The sequence below is a fragment of the Giraffa tippelskirchi genome, chromosome 7 (genome assembly GCF_054371585.1).
Source record: "Giraffa tippelskirchi isolate mGirTip1 chromosome 7, T2T-mGirTip1v1.2.pri, whole genome shotgun sequence".
NCBI lineage: Eukaryota > Metazoa > Chordata > Mammalia > Artiodactyla > Giraffidae > Giraffa > Giraffa tippelskirchi.
Window position 1 is genome coordinate 68,108,435 of NC_137281.1, and position 21,573 is coordinate 68,130,007.

The 21,573-nt window shown below is 48.0% G+C and overlaps 1 protein-coding gene and 1 long non-coding RNA gene across 4 annotated transcripts in view; one reads left to right on the top strand and one right to left on the bottom strand.

Moving 5' to 3' along the window:
• The window catches only part of MCC (MCC regulator of Wnt signaling pathway), a 488,688-nt gene that overhangs the window by 396,006 nt on the left and 71,109 nt on the right, over positions 1-21,573 (top strand). For all 3 annotated transcript variants that reach the window (XM_081505689.1, XM_081505690.1, XM_081505691.1), the window contains 2 exons: positions 17,342-17,505; positions 19,963-20,169. In XM_081505689.1, coding sequence (XP_081361815.1) covers positions 17,342-17,505; positions 19,963-20,169 — 371 coding nt within the window. The remainder of the gene's footprint in view (positions 1-17,341; positions 17,506-19,962; positions 20,170-21,573) is intronic.
• On the bottom strand, positions 4,296-11,107 carry LOC145512118 (uncharacterized). The gene is made up of 3 exons (XR_014058312.1): positions 7,723-11,107; positions 7,068-7,131; positions 4,296-4,873 (listed from the first exon to the last, which is right to left on the bottom strand). It is a non-coding gene; the product is annotated as an uncharacterized LOC145512118 (long non-coding RNA).

The window sequence follows — 21,573 nt, forward strand, 5'->3', positions numbered from 1 at the left end:
AGTGTTCCAGGTTCAGTAAAACTGAGCTGTGATGGCAAGAATGGAAAGGATGGGCTGAGTAGCGACTCACTGCAAGGGAGGAGGCGATAGGTTCAGCAACTCTGGGGTAAGCAGGGATCCAAAATGACTCTTTAACACGTTCATCCAGAGTGACTCAGAATGATTGTATTCCTTACTAAGGAAGTTTGGTTGAGAAATGATTTGGGAAATAAATATATTGTGTTTGAGGTTGTGAAGAAATGTCTGTGTGGAAATACCTGGTAACAGCGTGTTGGTATGGTGTGTTTTAAACTACAGGTTATGACCCTTCCAAGTAGGATTTGAAATTACATGAAAAATCAAAATGTTTTTAAAATGAAACCAAATAGAAAAAAAAAAACAGAATGATAGTATTATTGTTTCATGACACATATTTGTTGGATATGTATATGTTGTAAGTTGCCAAGGGAAATGTTCCAACCATGGGTTGCAATTGAAATGTTGTAAAACCTCTGGCCTACTTGGAGATGCTCAACTAGATCTCTGGAGAGATTGGGGTTGAGGATAAAGGCTTTGAAGTTACAAGGTAAAGAGCTCCCTATGGTTGAAAGGATGTGAAGTCCAAATGGGGAGAGGCACCATGTCTTAGGAAATATTTACATATAAGGGGGTGATTGGAAAGGAACAAGGAGAAGGAAGAGTAAGTATAGTACAGTTTACATTAGAAGTTAAGTTTCCATTGGGGAGAGAGTGACTTTAATCAAGTATTAAACATTTATGTTTAATTATAAACCTATATAATAACCAGGGCTTCCCTGTATAAACCTATAATATAACCCGGGCTTCCCTGGTAGCTCAGCTGGTAAAGAACCTGCCTGCAATGCAGGAGACCCTGGTTCAATTCCTGGGTCAGGAAGATCCTCTGGAGAAAGGATAGGCTACCGTCTCCAGTATTCTTGGGCTTCTCTGGTGGCTCAGCTGCTACAGAATCCGCCTGCAATGCAGGAGACCTGGGTTCATCCCCTGAGTTGGAAAGATCCCCTGGAGAAGGGAAAGGCTACCCACTCCAGTTTTCTGGCCTGGAGAATTCCATGGGGTCACAAAGAGTCGGACACAACTTAGTGACTTTCACAACAACCTACGTAAACCTATATACATGCTATAACATCAAGAAACATAGTACAGTGTGTCAAAGGAATTCAATTTAAGATTTCCAGGAAAGCTTCCTCTCAGAAGTGACATTTGAGCTGAATGCGGAGGATAAGTAGGAATTGAGTATCTGAGAGAGGAAGTGGCATGCAGGGGAGAGGGGATGATGTATTCACGGCGGTGAATAAAATCATCCTGTATGAAGGGTGCAGAGGTGTGAGACAGAGGCTGGGAGAGGCAGACCGGACCAGATCGTGCAAGATGTCATAGACCGCATTAGAGAGTTTGACCATTATTCAGAGACCCACAAGAAACCGCTGAATGATTTGAATAGCTGTGGATGGGAGGGATGCGATGATCAGATTGCATTTTGAATCAGTCACTCTGTAGTGAAGAGAGAGCATCAGTGGATCAAGAGTGAATGGGGGAGGCCAGAAGGGAAACCATTGCCAAAGTCAAGGTGGGCAAAATGGTAGCCAGGATTAAAGGTGGTGGCTGTTGAGACGTGGAAAAGCAGATGAGTACAGAAAGTTGGCAGGATCTTCCGAGGAATCCATCACAGGGTGAAGAAGGAGGGAGGCATGCGTGGGTTTCCGGTAAGTGTCTGGTTTCCCAGTGGATGGGTGGCAGGGCCAATCAGCAATATGGGAGCAAAGGAAAAAGGACTCGGTGGTTTTGCTGTGAATTTAGTTTTGTTGGAGAGGGGCATGGGTAGGGTGGAGAGGAGGATGTGTGTTTGTTTAGGCAGAAGTTTCACGTGTCCAGAGCTATCTGGGTGGAGATGTTGGGAAGGCAGTAGGTACACATAAACCGCAACAGGTCTGGCTGAAGAAAGCAGTCAGGAGACGTCAGGCTGTTTGCGGATAGTTACTGAAGCAGTGGAAGTCAATGTGAAGAGCACAGAGTGTAGAGAGCTAGAGGCGAGGCGAACAGGGCCTCCAGCTGAAGAGGAGACACAGGAGCACCTCGTGGCAGGGATGAACCTCTCGGCGTCTCAGTCTCAGCTTAAACACGCCTTCCCCAGAGCGTCTCGCGAGCACCCGTCTGTGCACGTCCCCACGCAGCTTCTCACCGCCTCGCCGGTCTCCTTCTTGCATCACACTGAAAGCTTAAATGATGTGTTTGTATTTCTTTGCTTGACTGACGCTCTCACTAAACCGCACTGAGCAAAAGCTTGTTTATTTTCTCTACTCGTGGCTCTCCGGAGCCCACCAAAGGGCCCGGCACAGAGTGCAGTGTGGGTTCAGAGATACTTGAATGAAGGGGTGGTGCAGTCAACCAGTCCATCAACCAGCCAACCAGCCGAAGCCGTAAGAAGGAAATGCAGAGAGCCGTGCCCGCCAGGCGGTGGGGGGAGAAGGCTCTCATGAGGAAGGAGGGTCCACAGTGTTGATGGCTGCTAAGGCTGCATAAGATGGACTTGGGTACATCGACGTCCCTGAGTGCTGGATACTGATACCAGCTTGAGCCAGACGGAAGTGGGGTGAGGCGAGGGCTTGCCTTGCAGGCCTGGGGCCTTGGATTCAGGCTGAAACTGCTTCCTTCACGCTAACCTGAACCCAGGCCTGCCATCACAGCACACACAAACCCTGGCGACCAGCCCAAGTCCTTTGGGCTCAGTTATACCAACATCATAATCTTGAACCCCGGACTCAGGCTTCCAGCCTCAGGCAGTCAGACACGTGCCGGCAGCCGAGAAGTTTCCGTCACTGCCCAGACACATTCCTACACCCACCCCTCCATTCAGTTCTCTGAAACTGTTTTTCATGAAATTAAGCGAGTGACCCACACTCCAACAAAATTTCTTAATCAAAGAAACTTGGGGAGTTGGAGGGCAAACCCCCTCAAGTGGATGGGGAGGGTAGTGGAGTGCGTCTTCACCGCAGACATCCCAGGGCTCCCGTGGGGTGGATCCCCTATATCCGGGTGCCCCCACAGGAGCCAGTGTGCCCTGTCTACACCGGGAGCTGCCTTTGTTTTCCCAAATCATGTATTTTCGCCCTTTCCCTCAGTAAAGATGCATGTTCGTTACAACTGGTGGTAGTTTCACTCCCAACAAGCCTGGGTTCCCGCAGAGACAGGGCCCTTGTCTGCCTGAGGCCTGTGTGTGCTCTCTGCCCACAGTAGGAGCCGTCATTCATTTCTGTAGCTGTGCACTGAATACAGTGCTAGGGATGGGCCTGTGAGGCCCGGAACCTGCCCTCGGGTCGCTGTGCTTGCAGGCTCACAGCCTTCCTCCCCAGAGTGACATCCCCACTTCTGACTCTGACCTGCAGGCCCCCGGAACCTGGACAGCCCCCACCTCGAGCCTCGTCCTTCCCACTCTGGCCACACCAGCCTTCCCTCGCTGTCCCTCAGACCTGACCGGCATCTCTGAGCTCAGGGTCCCTGCATCCACTGTGCAGGTGCCCACCCATGCCTTTCTCTCACACATTGGCCTGCTCTCCCCTTGCCACAGCCTTCCCCGCCCCTCGTGGCGTCCCGGAGCTGGCCCTCACGCGCACGCTGCTTGGCCTCCGCTTCCCAAGTATGTCCCTCCCTCTCCCCCCTGCTTCATCCTTCTTCATCACACTGAGCCCTCCATGATGATACCTCGAGTTTGTATTTACTTCCTTGTGTGTGTATCACCAGTCTTGATCAGTCCTTGTGCTAGAATGCCAGCTCCCTGTGGGCAAGGACTTTGACCCTTCCACATGACGGTGCCCACTCACAGGAAGCTTCCAGAGAGATGAGGAACGGGGAGCGTCTTGGAGCTTGTGGTTACTTGGAGGATGCAAAGGGAACACGGAACGCTTGCCAGTGGAGCACACTAGGAGGTAGACGGGGGCCACTAGCAACAGCCTCTGGTGGGAGCATCAGAACGAGCCAGAAGTCACATCTAGGCTGAAGGCTGCGGGATGAGTGGGAACAGGCAGGCACAGAGTGGGCAGGAGGAGAGTGCTGGGGGTGCGGGCTGCCCTCGCCAGGTCCCCACGGAGGGCAGGCCTGGGCCAGGAGAAGGAGGAGCCCCTGAAAGCCCAGCAGAGCGCAGCCCCTGCGTGTGCATGGGGACCTGGGCGGCCGCCTCTTCTTACTCCCGTGCCATTTTCCAATTCAACTGCTTCAGCAGGGAAAAAGCTTCCATTTATAAACACCTTTATAGGAAATCATTAAAACACATCCATTTCATTATGACTGCTGTATTTGCAAACCTGCATTAGCCACACAGCTTGGCTAATTTTGAGCTGGATTTTATATACGGAGTTGGCTGCAGTATATTTGCCGATTTCCATTGAAGATAATCGGCGTATTCCTTTCATCGGAAACCACTTGTCTTTTGTGTTCAAACCCTGCTCATCAGAGCCTGGCTGCCGCTTCCATAAGCTGGCTCCGGGGCATGGTCCTGAGAGCCTGGACAAGTAAACCCGCAATAGAGAAAGAGCTTTGGCCTGCCTAAGCAGTCCTCTACAGGAGAAAGGTCCCAGTGGTGTCACGCTTCATCTTCAAGTAAATTGCATTACCTCTGTTCAAACCTAGTCCCGAAATCATTTGTAAAATAAAGATAATTAAGTAGACAAAGATAAAGTAGGAGTTATGGCTTGGGATTTCTGTTTCCTCAACTTGGCAAAGAGTTCTAGTTAAAAGGGAGGCTGCAGATCATGGCTGACGTGCTTTGTTCACTTACTTTGTGTTGAGCATTAACAGGCATCCTCATGTTTGGTCCTCAGCCTCGAAGGAGGCGCTGTAAAGCTCCTCACCTGTGAAACTGAGATGACGGGAGTTCAGAGAGGGCCAGTCACTTGTCCAGGCTGCACAGCTAAGCACTTGATTTCGCTCCTGACCCCCACGTGTCTATAGGTGGGTTTGCTTTCACACAGCCTTCGGCTGGGTGCTGTGCTTACTTACCATCCTGTGAGCTCTCTAGAGCTGGCAGCAGAATTTAGGGAACCACTGTCTGATCAGATTGCCTGGCTTACTAGCAAGGTGTCTGCTGTTGGTTGAGATGCTGCAGATCTCCAGCTTAGCTCCCACACCCTTAGACCCACCCACGCTGGGTGCTGCAGCAGAGCCAAGCACAGATGTGTGAGACGGCCCATGGTCACGCCAGCTTGCGGGTGGAGGGGGCATGCATTCCCTCCTGCAGGCTGTCTTCCCACCTCTGTTCATGGAACAGCAAAGCTGGTCTGGAGCAACTATCTGTAAAACAAAACCCCTGACCTCACGGACCTTTGCATATAGGCTGTGATAGGTTCTGCTCCTGTATTTTGAAACTTCTTCTGGTTTTTGGTGAGAAAGTCTTATTTTTGTGGGATTTAGCAGTGCTGAACTATCATCCCTTAGGGAGGGAAGGAAGCATATGCCCCCATGCTTGCTGGTGTGATCATTTAGATAGAGATTTCCTCCTTACGCGTAGTTTTTGGAAGACAACCAAGGAAGAATTTACACATGAAACCTGGCTGTTTGGCACAGCTGTGACTATGAAATATGTTTAATGTTAAAGCCAGATTTTCCTGGCTTAATGGACCGTGAGGCTTAATGGCTTCAGGAGAAATGTTCCAAAGTGTTGAGCAGCCTCTCCCAGTGGGGAGAAAGGTGATTTGGGGCAGGGAAAGACAGTCCTGCCTTCTCCAAAAATGATTTCTGCAGAGTAGGAGAGAAGTGTTTACAAAGGCAGGGCAGCATGTCCGGAGAAAACTCGATTTCTGTTAGGAATGAGGCACTAAATAGGCAGTTGTCTTCTGGCAGAGCATGTGTAAAGGAGAATCAGATTCTTGGTAACCTGATTCTGAAACTTTGAGAAACCAGTCCGTAGGTTGGCAGTGTTACATAGGACAGAAACTAGCACCCTGACTTGGCAATGAAACAGGCCCAGTCCTGTGCTACTTTTTTTTTTTTTCTCCTTTAATTGGGCAGCTTAATCTTTCCCAAGAGGTTCATGATGTTGGCCATCCCTGAAAACCAAGCCCAGGGCAGGCTCAGAAGTTCTGAACAGTGACTCGCAGAGGGCTAAGGCGACTGTGTCCTTCCTTGCGAGGATCTGAGTCTGATCGGACAAGGCCTGTCTGTGAATGTTAGCATGGCCATGTGGCCAAGGAGGCCACCTAAAATCATTCCAGAACTTTCCTTAGAGAGGAACCAAGCTTGAGAGCAGACAAGATTATTGCCCCACGTCATCTTGTGTTACTTTGGACTATTTCCCTCAAACTACTGTTCATTGGTTTTCCAGCCCACAAAGGAGACTGAGATATAAGATAGATATGGAAAGGCATTGATCACGTTTGTTCAGAATGAGCTCCCTTGACTGTTAGGTTCATGAACTCCTCTTCTAAGATAATGAAGTGAAAGTGGCTCAGTCGTGTCCGACTCTTTGTGACCCCATGAACTATACAGTCTATGAAATTCTCCAGGCCAGAATAGGGGTGTGGGTAGCCGTTCCTTTCTCTGGGGGATCTTCCCAACCCAGGGATCGAACCCAGGTCTCCCACATTGCAGGCAGATGCTTTACCAACTGAGCCACAAGGGAAGCCCCTTCTAAGATAAGCAGCCTTTATTTTCTAAACAGACTGTATCTCCTTAGGTTGGATTGTTCTTTCAGTTGGAACTCATCACATATTTTCCCTTAAAACCAGCAACCTAGACCTCTCACCTTTTGAGATAGACTGCTCTCCATCTGTGGAGTTTGTATCTCATGATAAATCTAGTTCTTACCTAGGGCAGAAAAAACACCAAAAACTCCCCAGCATCACAGACATAGAGAACAGACTTGTGGACATAGAGGGCAAAGGAGAGGGTGGGACGAACTGAGAGAGTAGCATTGAAACGTATACCTTGCCGTGTGTAAAATAGCTGGCTAGTGGGAACTGGCTATAGAACTCTGGGAGCTCAGCCAGGTACTCTTTGATGACCTAAAAGGGTGGGATTCTGGGAGTGGGTGGGAGAGGGGACAGATATATACTTACATCTGATTCACGTTGTTATATGACAGAAACCCAACACGACATTGTAAAGCAGTTATTTTCCAGACTGAAAAAAAAAAAATCATACAGGAGTGTTAGCTTCCCAGACCAGGCTTGGAAAGCCTATTTTATCTGTAAGGGAAATAAAGCTCACTAGTGTTGCTGCAGCCCCAGCCCTTGCTCTGGACCTTGTTTTTGTGAGGAGAGGTTCTGTGGACAATGTTGGGACGCCAAAAGTACATCTTCTGCTTTCTCCTACTGCTTTGGAAATGCCCCGCCACAGGCAGAGCCACGGGGCCCAGGACCACCCTCTGTGTGCCGGCTCCGTTCGCTCCGGGGGCTGGAGCCCGTCTGCCTCTTGAGCTGAGATGGACCATCCAGCCTGGGAGAAAGGCCCATTTGGCCTGGAGGGTAGTGAGCTTTGGGGGAAATGCTCAGAGGCGGGGTCCGAGAGCTGGGTAGGCAACTGGGGGGCCTTGGGGTGCAGTGAGGGGGCTGGGGCTTGTCCTCTAAATGCGTTTCTAACTATGTCTTCAGGACAACCTCTCAGAGGCATAGGTGCAGAGCCATCTTTAAGGCTGCTCGTGGAGAATGCCAAATCGCATCCCCTTTCTGCCCCTAAGGCTCCTCACCTTTGTAATACTGGGTATTTTCTTACTCTTAAAGCTGTGCCAATTCAGTGGTTAGTCTTCACAGAAGTAAAATGATCACATGTGCACTTGAACTTCTCTCTGTTTGTTAGAGCCTTGCTCTCTGGAGACCCCTGTCAGAACTCTTCTGCCTCCGAGGCCCGGTGGAGTGGTGATGGGACTGTGTGCGGGCTGTGGCAGCTGAGAGGAGGGGCCTGAGGGGGCGGAGGTGAGGCCTTCATGACATTGAAGGCTGCACGGACTGCTGTAGAAAAACACACTGCGTCAAGATTGCACAGTGACAACAGCAAAGACGAAGCACATCCCAGACTGGTGAGATGTGCTGTGATAGAAGTCTCTGGGGAAAGAAGCACTGAGGAGGCTCTGCCCTCCCAGTGGAGTCAGGACCCAGCAAGGGGAGGGGCTGGCTCCTGGTGCTCTCGCCCTGAGCAGTGCCTGTGTTCTTGGGGGTGATTGGGGTGGCATTCCTGTTCTGGTAGCTGGCTAAGCGATCAGTCATCATACTGGCCCCCAAGTTACTCTAGCCATCAACATGTCCAAGCTGTCAGACCTCTTTGCCTTGAGGGTTGCGGTATTTGTTTTTACCTCAACTTTTTATTTTGAAAAACTTTTAACTTACATAAAAGACACAATGAACCCCCCAAACCCTTGGCCTAGACTCGCCAATGGGTAACATTTTCCATTTGGTATTTTTCGCTCTTGCACTTAGAGAACGTTTTTTTCTGAGCAGTCTGACGATGAGAAGCAGACACCATGCTGCTTCACCCTAAATACATGAGCACCGGCCTCTTAAGAACAAGGACCTTCTCTGTCCTAAGCACAGCACCTTCAGCCCACTTGAGAATCTGACCATGGCTGGAACATTAACTACCTGCGGTCCACATGCAAAATCCCCACCTGCCCCACTCCTGTCTTCTGTCACTGTTGCTCAGTGTCCAGGATCAGTCAGGGCTCACACACTTTGTTTACTTACCAGGTCTTTCTTCTCTCCTTTATCTAGAACAGGTACCCACAATTTGTCTCTCATGACACAGACATGTTGAGCAGGCCAAGTTAGTGGTGTCCTAGAAAACCCCTCAGTCTTCCTGGTCTGATTGTTTTCTTATTTCAGATTAACATTTTTTTTGCAAGGATATGCATAGGTGATGACGTGTCCTCACTACTGAGTTGCAGCTGGAGGTACAGAATGTCCGTTTGTCCATTACTGGTGATGTCAGGATGCTTTTAGACTATAACATCATTCTCATGAATCCTCTTCAGCAGATACAGGCACTGTGTGCGAGATGCAGGCTGTAACCTCTGTGAGTGCTCGCTTATTCCTTTCCTCTCAGACCCTTCTGTCTTCTCCTTGGCACTTAGACCCAGAAGTTGACTATTCTGTCATTTTCTATGTTGTTTTGTCCTGGCTTTGTCAGTTCCTTGCTGGAGTTAGGAAGGGCCATGCTGCATGCAGAGTGGAGGGTAGGGCTAAAAAGGAGGCCTAAACCCTCCTGGTTTCAGCTAGTTTCAGCGGTAGGGCCCAGCAGGACCCAAGCTGCTCCCTCCCTGGGATGTCACCTCTCGCCTCTTAGCAGAACGTCTGTCTTGATGCTGGAAGAACCTATAGCTCTTTCTTGCACTTCAGTGGCTTTACAAGGCATGACGTGTGCCTGGTCAGAACAGCAGTGGGGGGGCTGTGGGTCAGCCCTTAGAAGGCCACATGGGTTCAAGTTACAGCCTGACGTGCCACACTCACACCGGAAGGCTTTCAGGCATTTCCCAACAGGCCTGCAGCTGCTTCTGTTTCTCAGACCAGCTGAGATTCACTGTGGTTAATATCCCTGCCTTCCGTGGAAGCGTCCTCCTTGGGGATCCCTCTTATTACCTGAAGGCCTTCCTCCGCTTTAGCAGGGTGTGGTCTCTCATGTGGAGAAGGCAATGGCACCCCACTCCAGTACTCTTGCCTGGAAAATCCCATGAACGAAGGAGCCTGGTGGGCTGCAGTCCATGGGGTCACTGAGTCGGACACGACTGAGCGACTCCACTTTCACTTTTCACTTTCATGCCCTGGAGAAGGAAATGGCAACCCACTCCAGTACTCTTGCCTGGAGAATCTCAGGGACGGGGGAGCCTGGTGGGCTGCCGTCTATGGGGTCGCACAGAGTCGGACATGACTGACGCGACTTAGCAGCAGCAGCAGCAGGTCTCTCATGTGATAGGTCTTCAGTTTGAAGATATTTGGTCAATAAGCAGCCTCACAAAAACTTGATGCTTTTAAAAGTTGGCTTAGAACAAGTCTTTCATTTCTTTCACACGTTTAACTCACGCGGGCTTTATCAAGCATTCCTCCATGCCCAGTGGTGTGAGCATCTCTGAACACGAGGATGGATGAACGGAGTCCCCGTTTCCCAGATCCAGGCTTTGTAGGGTCCATGTTTCAGATACCAAGTAATTATAGGGGATATGATGCCTCAAAGAAAGAAATAGGAGACTATAGGCAATCAGGGGAGGCTTCCTGGAAGAGGAGACTTTAAGGCAAAGCTTTAAAACGAGCCATTATGGGCTTCCCTCCTGGGTCAGTGGTGAAGAATCTGCCTGCCACTGCAGGAGACACGAGTTCAATCCCTGGTCTGAGAAGATCCCACATGCTGTGGAGCAACTAACCTCAGGGGCCATAACTGTTGAGCCTGTGCTCTAGAGCCTGGGAGCCTCAACTACTGAAGCCTTGCTCGCTCTAGAGCTCGGGATCCGCGACCAAGAGAAGCCCCTACAGTGAGAAGCCTGGTCACTGAAACTAGAGAGTAGCCCCCACTCACCACAACTAGAGAAAAGCATGTGCAGCAATGAAGACCCAGCACAGCCAAAAATAAATAAATAAATACGTTTTGAAAGTCCAGTATCTTAAAAAAAAAAAAAAAAACATTGTGAAGAAGAGGATGAGAGGCTTCCAAACTCAGCGGATATGTCACTCTGAAGAGAGTGCTGAGCCCTTGGAGTAGTTATGTTTGAAGTTGGGATGATATTTTGGAGCAGGTATATTCTGGTAAATGCTCGCTGCTTGAAATCAGAAGAACAGGGGACTATTTCTACTATCTAGTCTCTTCAGCTGTATTTTTCTTTGGGTTAGGGTTTTTGCAGGGGGTTCAGAAACAGTAGAGACAGGTTTTAACACTGGATTCAAACTGAACCAGTTCTCCTATAGTTTATTGTATACAACACTGGAGATAGGCCTGGTTGATCCTGAGGGGGAAAGAGGAAAACGAGCTTTGCCCACCAGTGTGTGTTTAACCAAGCAACACTGCTGATGAGGCTTCATCCCCGTAGCTGAGAATGTCCTCTGACCTCCTTCCCAGATTTCCCAGGTACTTCGGTCTCCCTCAAACAGCAACATAAAAACCTAAGCTCTGGGTTCTCATTAGAAAAGCAACCTGAGCTGTCTTTTCCAGTTAGAAGTCTTACTGGGGTCCGGGGGAGGGTGCTGTTGTTTAGAAGAGACAGCAGCAGCAGCTGAGGTGAGGGAAGTGGCACAACAGTGGAGACCACGGCCTGCCGAGCCCAGAGGGGCCGCGGCTGGTCACTCCACACATTGCTGTCATGGGAGGAGCTGGGCCCATGATTGCCCCACCTTCTAATTTTACAGAAGTAGCTGTAAATTCTAATAATGTTTACATGTTGGCAATTAACTCAAGAACCGTTTTGTTTTTGTTTTTTTTAAAAAAAAAAAAAAAAAGGTTGAGCCGGATATCAAACCCTAACATCCAATCAAAACACCTTTTTGGATACTGGAGATTAGTTTGCATCCTTTGGTTCTCTGGTTGAAGGGAGATGTCATTCCATTTATCCTTCTGTGTCCCAGTTTCATCTTTACGTCTACTTAGGCAACTGGAAGGCAGAGTGCCAAGACGGTGTGAGCTTAGTCCCTCCCAGAATTCCCTTTACATCGTACTTGAATGGTCTACAGCTTAAATTTAATTGAAAATTAGCATCAGAAGAAACCGTATGAAATCTGCGTGTGTGTGACTGTGGCTGAAAAAACTAGCAGTCACATTGCCTCACACCATGTGTGACGTCTCATGTACCTAAATTCTCTGAGCATCTAGCGCTCAGAACACGCCGTCTCCCTTGTTATGCTTCCTCCTCTCTGGCAGGAGATCACCAGTTTTTGCCGTGGTCACCTGGAAGCTCAGGACTAAGTAGAAGAGTCAGCTGCAGCAGCTTTCCATCTGCTTCCTCAGTCTGTCTCTGATCCCAGTCGTTGTGTTTTCCCATTTGTGGTTGCTTGGTGTGTGCTACCTCAGATTCTTTTTTGGAAAGATATAAATGACCTCTGGGAGAGGAACATGTGTTTGATACAGAGGGCACCCTTTCTGCCCCACGGATGTGGAACCGAGCAGTTACCTTTCCTCCAGGAAGCACAGCACAGCCTGAGGTGCCGCGGTGCGTCTGCCTCTGGTGACCCTGAGAACATTCAGAGTTGTGTAGCCATCGCCACTACCCATTCCCAGAACTTTCTTATCCTCCCAGACAGAAACTCTGTTCAGTAAACAATATAGCCCCATTCGCCCAACCCCGGTAACCTCTCTTCTGCTTTCTGTCTCTATGAATTTGCCTGCTCCAGGTACCTCATATAAATGGAATCGTACACTTGTCCCTCTGTGACTGACTTATTTCACGTGGCCTAATATTTTCAAGGGTCATCCGTGTTGTAGCAGTATTGAAATTCTGTTCCCTTTTACGGCTGAGTCATATTAGATTGTGGGTTTAAGTCACATTTTGCTTATCTGTTCATCTATCAACAGATAATTGGGTTATTCCATCCTTTGACTCCTGTGAATCATGCTGCTATGAACATTGGCTAAACCATTTTTAAGTGTGTACTGGTCCATGTTGTTAGTTGTATTCACATTGTCATGCAGGAGAGCTCCAGGACTTGTATTTTTACCTTAGAGAACTGGTACTGTACCCATCAGACTACCTGCTCCCACCCCTCACGCTTCAGCCCCTGGTAACCACCATCTTACTTTCTGTCTTTATGAACTTGACTACCTTAGACACCTCATATAAGTGGAATCATAAAGTATTTGTCTTTTTGTACTGCCTGTTTCACTTAGCTTAATGTCCTTAAGGTTCATCCATGTTGTAGCAGGTGTCAAAGTTTCCTTCCTTTTTAAAGCTGGATAATACGTCATTGTATGTATATACCACACTTTGTTTATCCATTCATCTGCCAATTGACACTTGGGTTATTTCCATCTTTTGGCTATTATGAACAATGCTGTTATGGATATGATATACAAGGATCTGTTTGAGGTCCTGCTTTCACTTCTTTTGGATTTGTGCCCAGCAGTGGAATTGTTGGATCACATGGGATTTCTATTTTTACTTTTTGAGGAACCGCCATGCTGTTTTCCAAAGCAGTTGCACCATTTTACTGCTCCCACCAGCAGTGCACAAGGACCCCAGTTTCTCCACTTCCTCACCAACACCTGTTATTTTGTGTTATCGTTGTTGATAGTAGCCATCCTCTTGGGCCTAAGGTGATATTTCACTGTGGCTTTGATTTATAAATGAGGCACCTTTTGTTTGTTCTGGAATACTTGTTCCCTGTCTGAGCTTATCTGGCACCTCTGGTCCCTTAACTGACACCTTTGGTCTTTTACAAAGACTCCAACTTCCTTGGCCTTCAATGCTGAAGCTCCAGTGCCTGGTAGGGAGCTGACTGTGCAGGGAATTGGAGGCCAAAGGAAGGAATTGAAGATGTGTTCTAAGTCTGCATTTAGAAGAATGTGCCACAAACTGAGAGATAAGGCCACTCATGTGGGGTGAGTGGTGGTGAGTGTGTGGTATAAAGTGACAGCATTGACAGCGGACCCAGAGTATCTGTTCCTGCTGGACACCCTGCCATCCTGTGAGGCCCTGAACCGGGACCACTGACAAAAGACAGCCAGGTGTTACCTGATCACTAGAGGGCCTTATGTAAAACCCGTGGGTAGCAGGCAGGAGTGTGTGGGGCTCATTCTCAGCCTGTGTGATACACGCTGGGCTTGCTAAGACCGGGGAAAACATCTGCCGTCCTCTGAGTGTGAACAGAAGATACCCCTGAGCTGCAGTCTGCAGGTTAACTTAAATGCCTCCCTCCGTCTTCTTGATGCTCTGTCCTAGCCTTACATCGTGGTGTCTGTGGTTACTCTTCCCAGGGTGGTGGTGGACAGCTGGGAGAGAGGGCTGTGGCTTTTGCCATGTACCCCTGTGAGCTCCCAGAGTTGAGAGTCTGGTGTTCATCTCTGTACCCTGCTTCCAGCCTGAGGCCAGGGCTCAGCAGCTGGTTCAAGAATGAGAAAGACTGATCAGATCCCTCCACTTTCCTCCTGTTCCCTGTTGCCCAATGTACTCAGGACCCAGCCAGGTGGCACCTTCTCCAGGCCTGCTGTGAAGGCCCCTCAGCAGACATGTCCAGGGTGATCATTGCATCAGGTGGGGCTGTGCTAGGGAGATCCTTATGAATGGCTGAACAGAGGCATCTGCCTTCCTCACCCCGCTCAGGAGCACTTACTCATGCAAATAATTCAGGAGTGTGTGTTAGCTCCAGCTCAGGGTACCAGGAAACCCGGCACCTCAAGGTAAATGATCATTTGGAGAAACTTCTCCGGTTGTTACCCTGGAATTAACACACATTTCCACAGCATGCGTGGGCACTCAGGAGCACCACTCCTGACTCTGGACCTCTTTGTCCTGAGTGAGTGGTGGGCACCTACGCTCTGTCTCCAGAGCACTTGCGCAGTGGGGATTGTCCTCCTGTTGTCTGCAGCTCAGCGCATGATCCACATTGAGGACAGAAAACATAAGGTGCATGTAAAACATCTGCTGTTGACAGTCTGTTTCTAGTCTTGTTGGCTCTTAAATATGTAATGGTGTGGTGTTTAGATTTGCTTACTTTAAAAATAGCTTGTGATGGCCTATCCTGTGTTGGAGATAAAGTGAGGAGGAAGATCAAAGTCCCTTCTTTCTTGAAGTTTACACGTGAGTAGAGGAGATGACCAACGCCTACATCAGAGCAGATAGTGATACTTGCCGTGGAGAAGATAGGATCACAGGACAGAGACTAAAGGGGAAGAGGTGGAGCCCCGTGCCTCAGACAGAGAAGAGCTTGGTGAGGAGGTGGCATTTGAGCTGAGAGCCGAATGTAAGAGGAGATTTGGGTGGAAATCGTTCTCAGCAGAGGAAACAACAAAGGAAAAGGAAGCTTTCAGGCAGACGGGAGACTGGCATCTTCCAGGGATGGAGAGGAAGCAGGAGTGTGAATATAGCATAGTGGTGAGGCGGAGGTCGCCAGAGGAGACGAGGGCCAGCGAGACCAGTGGTCCCCACCACGAGTGCGTGTTAGAGTCACCTGATGAGCCAAAAACATTCTTTCCAGTGCCAAAACTCCTCCCCTGGAGATTGTGATCTAACTGGCCTGGGTGCGGCCTGGACACTGGTGTTGTATAAAGGCTCCCCCGGGAGTTCCATTGTACAGCCTGGGTTGAAACATCAACAGCATTGATCATGCAGTCTTACAGACTCTGGTAAGGAGTTTAGACTTCAGTTGAATGAAGGGGAAGCCATATAATGGTTTGGGCCAGAGGAGTAACATGGTCTGGCTTATGTCCTTAAGAAACTCACTTTGGCTACAGTGTAGGGCCTAGAGGAGGGAGGTTGTTCAGGTGGTTCAACGGAGAAATGATGGTGGCTTGGACCAAGAATGGTGTCAGTGAAAATGGTCCTAAGAGGTCAGTTTGGGGGTGTGTTTTAGAGGTTTCAGTCACAAGATGGATTGGGTTTGGGGTGTAAAGCACAAGGAAATCAAGGTGTCATGAGAGTTAACCAGAATAACTGGGTGGATCGTATTGCTATTCACAGAGCTGGGAGAGATGGAGAATACAGTTTGGAGAAGAGGGGGAATGGTTGTGTTCATTGGTTGCAGTGAAAACATCAGACTTCTCTTCTGTCTGGATTTAGGTACCTGTAGATATAGGGCTTCCCTGTAGATGTTGGTGCTTCCCTTGTAGAACAGTGGTAAAGAATCTGCCTGCAAATGCAGGAGATGCGGATTTGATCACTTGGTCAGGAAGATCCCCTGGAGGAGGAAATGGCAACCCACTCCAGTATCCTTGCCTGGGAAATTACATGAACAGAAGAGCCTGATGGGCTACAGTCCATAGGATCACAGAGAGTTGAACACGACTTAGCTAAACAACAGATATAGGCAGTCAAATAGAGTTGAACAAAATATTCTGAGAAATCCTCTTATTGTACTGCTGAGAGTTTCTTGAAGCCTTCCACAGGTAAGCACCAAAGGCAACTGGCTGTTTTATTGCATGGAACCAGTGATGAGAAGGGAAGAGGAGGGAAGTGTGAAGACTTGAAGCTTCTTTCATGGATGTAAGGGAAAGATATCCTTTGGTAAATTACTATGCTGCTGCTGCTGCTAAGTCGCTTCAGTCATGTCCGACTCTGTGTGACCCCATAGACGGCAGCCCACCAGGCTCCGCTGTCCCTGGGATTCTCCAAGCAAGAACACTGGAGTAGGTTGCCATTTCCTTCTCCAATGCATGAAAGTGAAAAGTGAAAGCGAAGTCGCTCAGTCGTGTCCAACTAATCTTAGCGACCCCATGGACTGTAGCCTACCAGACTCCTCCATCCATGGGATTTGCCAGGCAAGAGTACTGGAGTGGGGTGCCATTGCCTTCTCCGGGTAAATTACTATAGTTAACAGCTATCTTGCTATAAGAATTGAATGGTATAGTGATACATAGAATACAAAATAGGCTGAGATATTAATATTTGCATTACATTTGACTTTAAGGGGATTTTTCCCCCAACAAAATTATCTTTTAAAATATGTCTAGTTCACATTAATACTATAATTAATTTTCTTTTCCTAACCAGGCCTTGGGTGTGTCATAATTAAAAATAACCCAGATTTTAAAGGCAGAATCAAATTATTAGAATTTCTTGCAACGCATTCACATGGAGAACAACATGGAATTTGTTAAAGCAGTTTGTTTTTCCTCTGATAGAAGAAGGTGGTATAAATTGCAATGGTAAAGCCTGTTGATTGGTTGCATCAGTCAGAAGAAAAAATCCTGAGTATAAGTTGACTGAGGGCACAAACTGTTTCTTATACGGTTTCTGTTTAAAAACAAAACAACAGCAGCAAAATACCTAGTGTCTCTGCTCACTCTGGGGTTTGTTTTGTTCATTTGGTAGTTATCAGATCTTTTTAGCTAAAACTTATTCTGAAATCAGTCCTTATCTGAATGACTGAGCAGGAAGGTTGACCAGAAGTCCCACAGTCTCTCCTGGAACACCTCTTCATTTTTACTAGAGAAATTTGAGATGTAGCTGCCTTTGAGTGAAAAATGAGAGAATGCAGCATGGCATGACTGTCTAGAAGATGGCTGTGGTCTGAAACTCCTTAATAAAGCCTTTGCATTGGCCCCAGGCCTCAAAAGGTCAGGAGCCTGGGCGGTCAGGCCGTGTAGTGTTGAACTTCGGCATCCAGCTCCACTGCCGTCCATCGTGCCTGAATGGGTTCTGCTCCATAATCAAAACGGGGAGCGCTCATGCTCGCCTTCCTGCTTAACTCACGTCCACGTCCGCTTGCAGATAACTGCAGTGACCTGAACTCGGAGCTGCAGAGGGTGCTGACGGGGCTGGAGAACGTGGTCTGCTGCAGGAAAAAGAGCAGCTGCAGCCTCTCGGTGGCGGAGGTGGACAGACACATCGAGCAGCTGACCACAGCCAGTGAGCACTGTGACTTGGCCATCAAGGTAGGGCCCCCCACCACACTCCCTCTGTGTGACTCCTTCAGATCATTGAGGGAAATGATCAGATTCCTTTCATCTGAAGTGCTGTTTTTCTCGAATATCTATTAGGGGGTGGGTATTTCTAAAAAGGCCTTTCTAAAGATTGAGCCACCAGGGAGAAGCCGGAGCGTTGTACATTTTTGCTGGGTTGAATCATATCCGAGAAAGTCATTTGATCAATAGTCAAGATCACTGTCTTTGCTGCAAAAATGACTACTTCCTTGGAAGCTATGAGACTAGTATTGAACCACGTCACTTTAGTGTGGTTCATCATACAGCGCTCTGAGGTTGTAAGATTAACTTGGAAATTTTATTAAAGCTTTCAGGCTTCTAGAATATTATTTCTTGAGTTATCAATTCATGGTGCTAACAAAGGGCCTGAATGAGTCATCTATCCTAAGCATACTAGATTGGGCCTCAGTCCCGCCTTTGCTGTGCATTCGCCTTGGGCTTCCCTGGTGGCCCAGATGGTAAAGAATCTGCCTGCAATGATACGAGGAGGGAGACCCGGGTTCAATCCCTGGGTAGGGAAGATCCCCTGGAGAAGGTAATGGCAACCTACTCCAGTATTTGTGCTGGAGAATTCCATAGACAGAGGAGCCTGACAGACTACAGTCCATGGGGTCACAAAGAGTCGGACAGGACTGAGCGACTTTGACTCGCTGACTCCTCTTACTGTTTAGGGAGCACCAGGTGAGAAGAATCTGCTGTATCTGCACAAACTCACCATGAACTGTGGGAACATCAAGTCCTCTTGATACAGGGCCTCTGGCATCTTTATATTACTGCCCCAGAGCTTAGTGACCTAGGCGTCTCAGTTTGCACTGAGAAGTCTGAAAGGAGCTGATATCAGGGGGAAACATGACGTTCTCCGTAAAATGTTTGAAGACTAAGGGCCCGAATTCCTATCGACAGGAAGCCTGGATTTCACAGAAGAGCTGTGGTATCTCGAGGTAAACCATGATTCATGTTAATAATACATCTGGTTTCCCATCTTCATTCATCACAATTATAAATATATAGTTGATGTGGTTTGGGGAAGCAGCCACTAGTGTTTTTCTCTCTGGAATCTCCAGGCCCTGTATGTGATTGTAATGTCAGCTTGGGTACTAGCCCCAGGCTTAGCATCAAGGGAAGGAGGAAGCCACGGGTTTCTGCCAACCAGCAAGGGACAGAGCAGGCCCTGGAGCAGGACTGAGAAGGGCAGAAGTCTCTGATTTGAGAAGGACAAAGCACACTGCATGTGGAAAGTGGCAGCAAGATTGGGGTAACTGTCCTCATCAGGGCACCCTGTGCTTGCTAAGTCACTCAATCGTGTCCAACTCTTTGCCACCCCGTGGACTGTAGCCCTCCAGTCTCCTCTGTCTATGGGATTCTCCAGGCAAGAATACTGGAGTGGATAGCCATTCAGTTTTCCAGGGAACATCCCAACCCAGAGGTTGAACCCCAGTTTCTTACATCTCTTGCATTGGCAGGCAGGTTCTTTACCACTAGAGCTGCCTGCATTGCCCTGCACCCTTAGGCCACTCATTTTTGAGACCTATTTCACGTTACAGCTCTTCATTGCCTTCTACCCCAACGTGGTAATTCCACCTCTTCTTTCCAAATCATTTGGCGTGTGCTTCCTTTTCCAAAGGACAATGATCACGAATGAATAGTTTCTGAAAGCAAGCAGAATGAGTTCTTCCTTTTCTTCAAATTTATATGTTTCTTCTTCATTAAATACTGATGTTTTCAGTGAGTTTAAAAAAAAAAACTCTCCAGGTACTACAAGATCCTATTCTTTTTAAGCTCATAGCTGTCGTGTTAATTAAATCCCTGCCGTCTTAGAAGCCTCCACAATGAGCTCCCTCTTTTCTGTGTCACTGAGGTTTATTTTCACCTCTCGTATCTTGGGACTGAATCTCATTCACACCTCCTGGTTTTGATATGACCCTAAAATCTGGAAATGGGGATGTGACCCATCATATCGCTGAGCTGGAACATGGGAATCCTGTGATTTAGGAAATTTCAGGTTAGATCTTGTAAGCAGTCTGCAGCTTCACCTTTGCTGTATCAGGATCACTAACTGGACTGCCATCTGGCTACGTGCATTCACCAGCTCTGGAACGTGGGTAAAGGAGATAAACGTCTGTGTGGCTGTTCGCACTTCAGACAGACGCAAATGCCAGGAAGAAACCGTGTTTTTCTCACGAGGGGAGACTGCCGGGGAACACAGACCATGACCCAGGCCGTGACAGAGCCTCATCTGAAAAGGGGGAGAGGGTGACTGGGGGGATCACCCTTCTTGATTCCTTTCTGCAGTGAAGTGACCGTGGAACCCACCCCTCTGTGGACACTCACCCACGGCTAGCCTGTGTTCTCCCTTCCCCTTTTTCCCAGGGAACTCACTTGCCTTGTCTCCGTGGCTCTGTTTTGCAGACAGTGGAGGAGATCGAGGGGGTCCTCGGCCGGGACCTGTACCCCAGCCTGGCTGAGGAGCGGTCCCGATGGGAGAAGGAGCTGGCGGGGCTGAGGGAGGAGAACGAGAGCCTCACCGCCATGCTGTGCAGCAAGGAGGAGGAGCTGCACAGGACCAAGGCCACCATGAACGCCATCCGGGAGGAGCGGGACCGGCTGCGGAGGAGGGTGAGCGCGGGCCCATCCCTGGGAGGGGGGAGGCTGAACCAGAGACTGGCTGCTTGCGCCAAGGGCGCCTCCTCTTGTGAATCACCATACCTTTCCGGGTAGGAAGTCATTCTTGAGAGTCTGAAAGTGCTGAGGCGTGCAGGTAGGAATTTTTTAAAACACTCTTCTCTGCAATCAGGAAATCTTCGTGGATGCTAAAATTTATCCTGGCGCAGTGATTCTCAACCATTCTCTGGGTACTCATGTCTTCCCCAAGCTCAGATAAAAGATTCTAACTTTAAGGTAGGCAAATAATTTATAATTTGCAAAAATATAAAGAATTTCCACTTTGCAGTTTCTTCTGATCATGTTTCTTTAGATTTATACTACCTGCTCTCATATATCCATACTGAGTCTAATATGAAATGTCCTTTAGACTCATTAAAGTTAATGTGAAAAAGTCACTCAGTCATGTCTGACTCTTTGCAACCCCATGGGCTATACAGTCCATGGAATTCTCCAGGGCAGAATACTGGAGTTGGTAGCCTTTCCCTTCTCCAGGGGATCTTCCTGACCCAGGAATCAAACTGGGGTCTTCTCCATTGCAGGCAGATTCTTTACCAACTGAGCTATCAGTTGGTATTCTTAATCAACTGAGCTAAGGTTAGTAATGTTCTGAGTGTGTGTGTGTAATTCCTGGTAGTCGCCTCTGGCTACTAAATGGCCCTATGACCCTAACAGGTTTAAGAACCACTTTGTTTGGTGGTTGGTTGGAAATACAACCATTACTAAAGGAGTTGATGTTTCAGGATAAAAAATATTTGGCAGAGTTGTTAAGCACTCACTTTTCCAAAGATAGAGTTTTTTCTTAGGAACCCACAAGTATTTCTTTGTTTGGCTGTTAATTTGATCTGTCATTGGACTGGATATGAAGCAATGAATTCTTCAGTCAGAAACAGTTCCCTTTGAACTTTGCTTTGAATTACTAGACCTGCTTTACTCTCTTTCTCCATCGTGACAGAATTAGAAGCTTGCTTTCTGTTGTGCCCTGACTGGTGATTTTGCAGACAGAGGAGGAAAAAAAATACATCTTGGTCTTACCATCGCTCTTTAACTTGCTTCACTAAGATCAGTGTGTGTACATCATTCTGTTTTTAATCCCCACACAGTTTCCATACTTGCCATTGTGCATGAATATGAAAGAAAGCCCTATTTTTCAATGTTATCAACTCTTTTCCTCATCTGTGGCTATTGCCAGCATTTCCTAACGCTCATATCTGAATGTTATTTTCTCTAACTCACATGCATAAGCTTATTTTCAGAATCCAGCTGTATTGGATGCCAATCCTGGCAATGGCAGGTGTAAATCATTGCAGTCAGCAAAGACTCTATCTGGGCAAGCTGAGGACATTTACTTAATGCTAA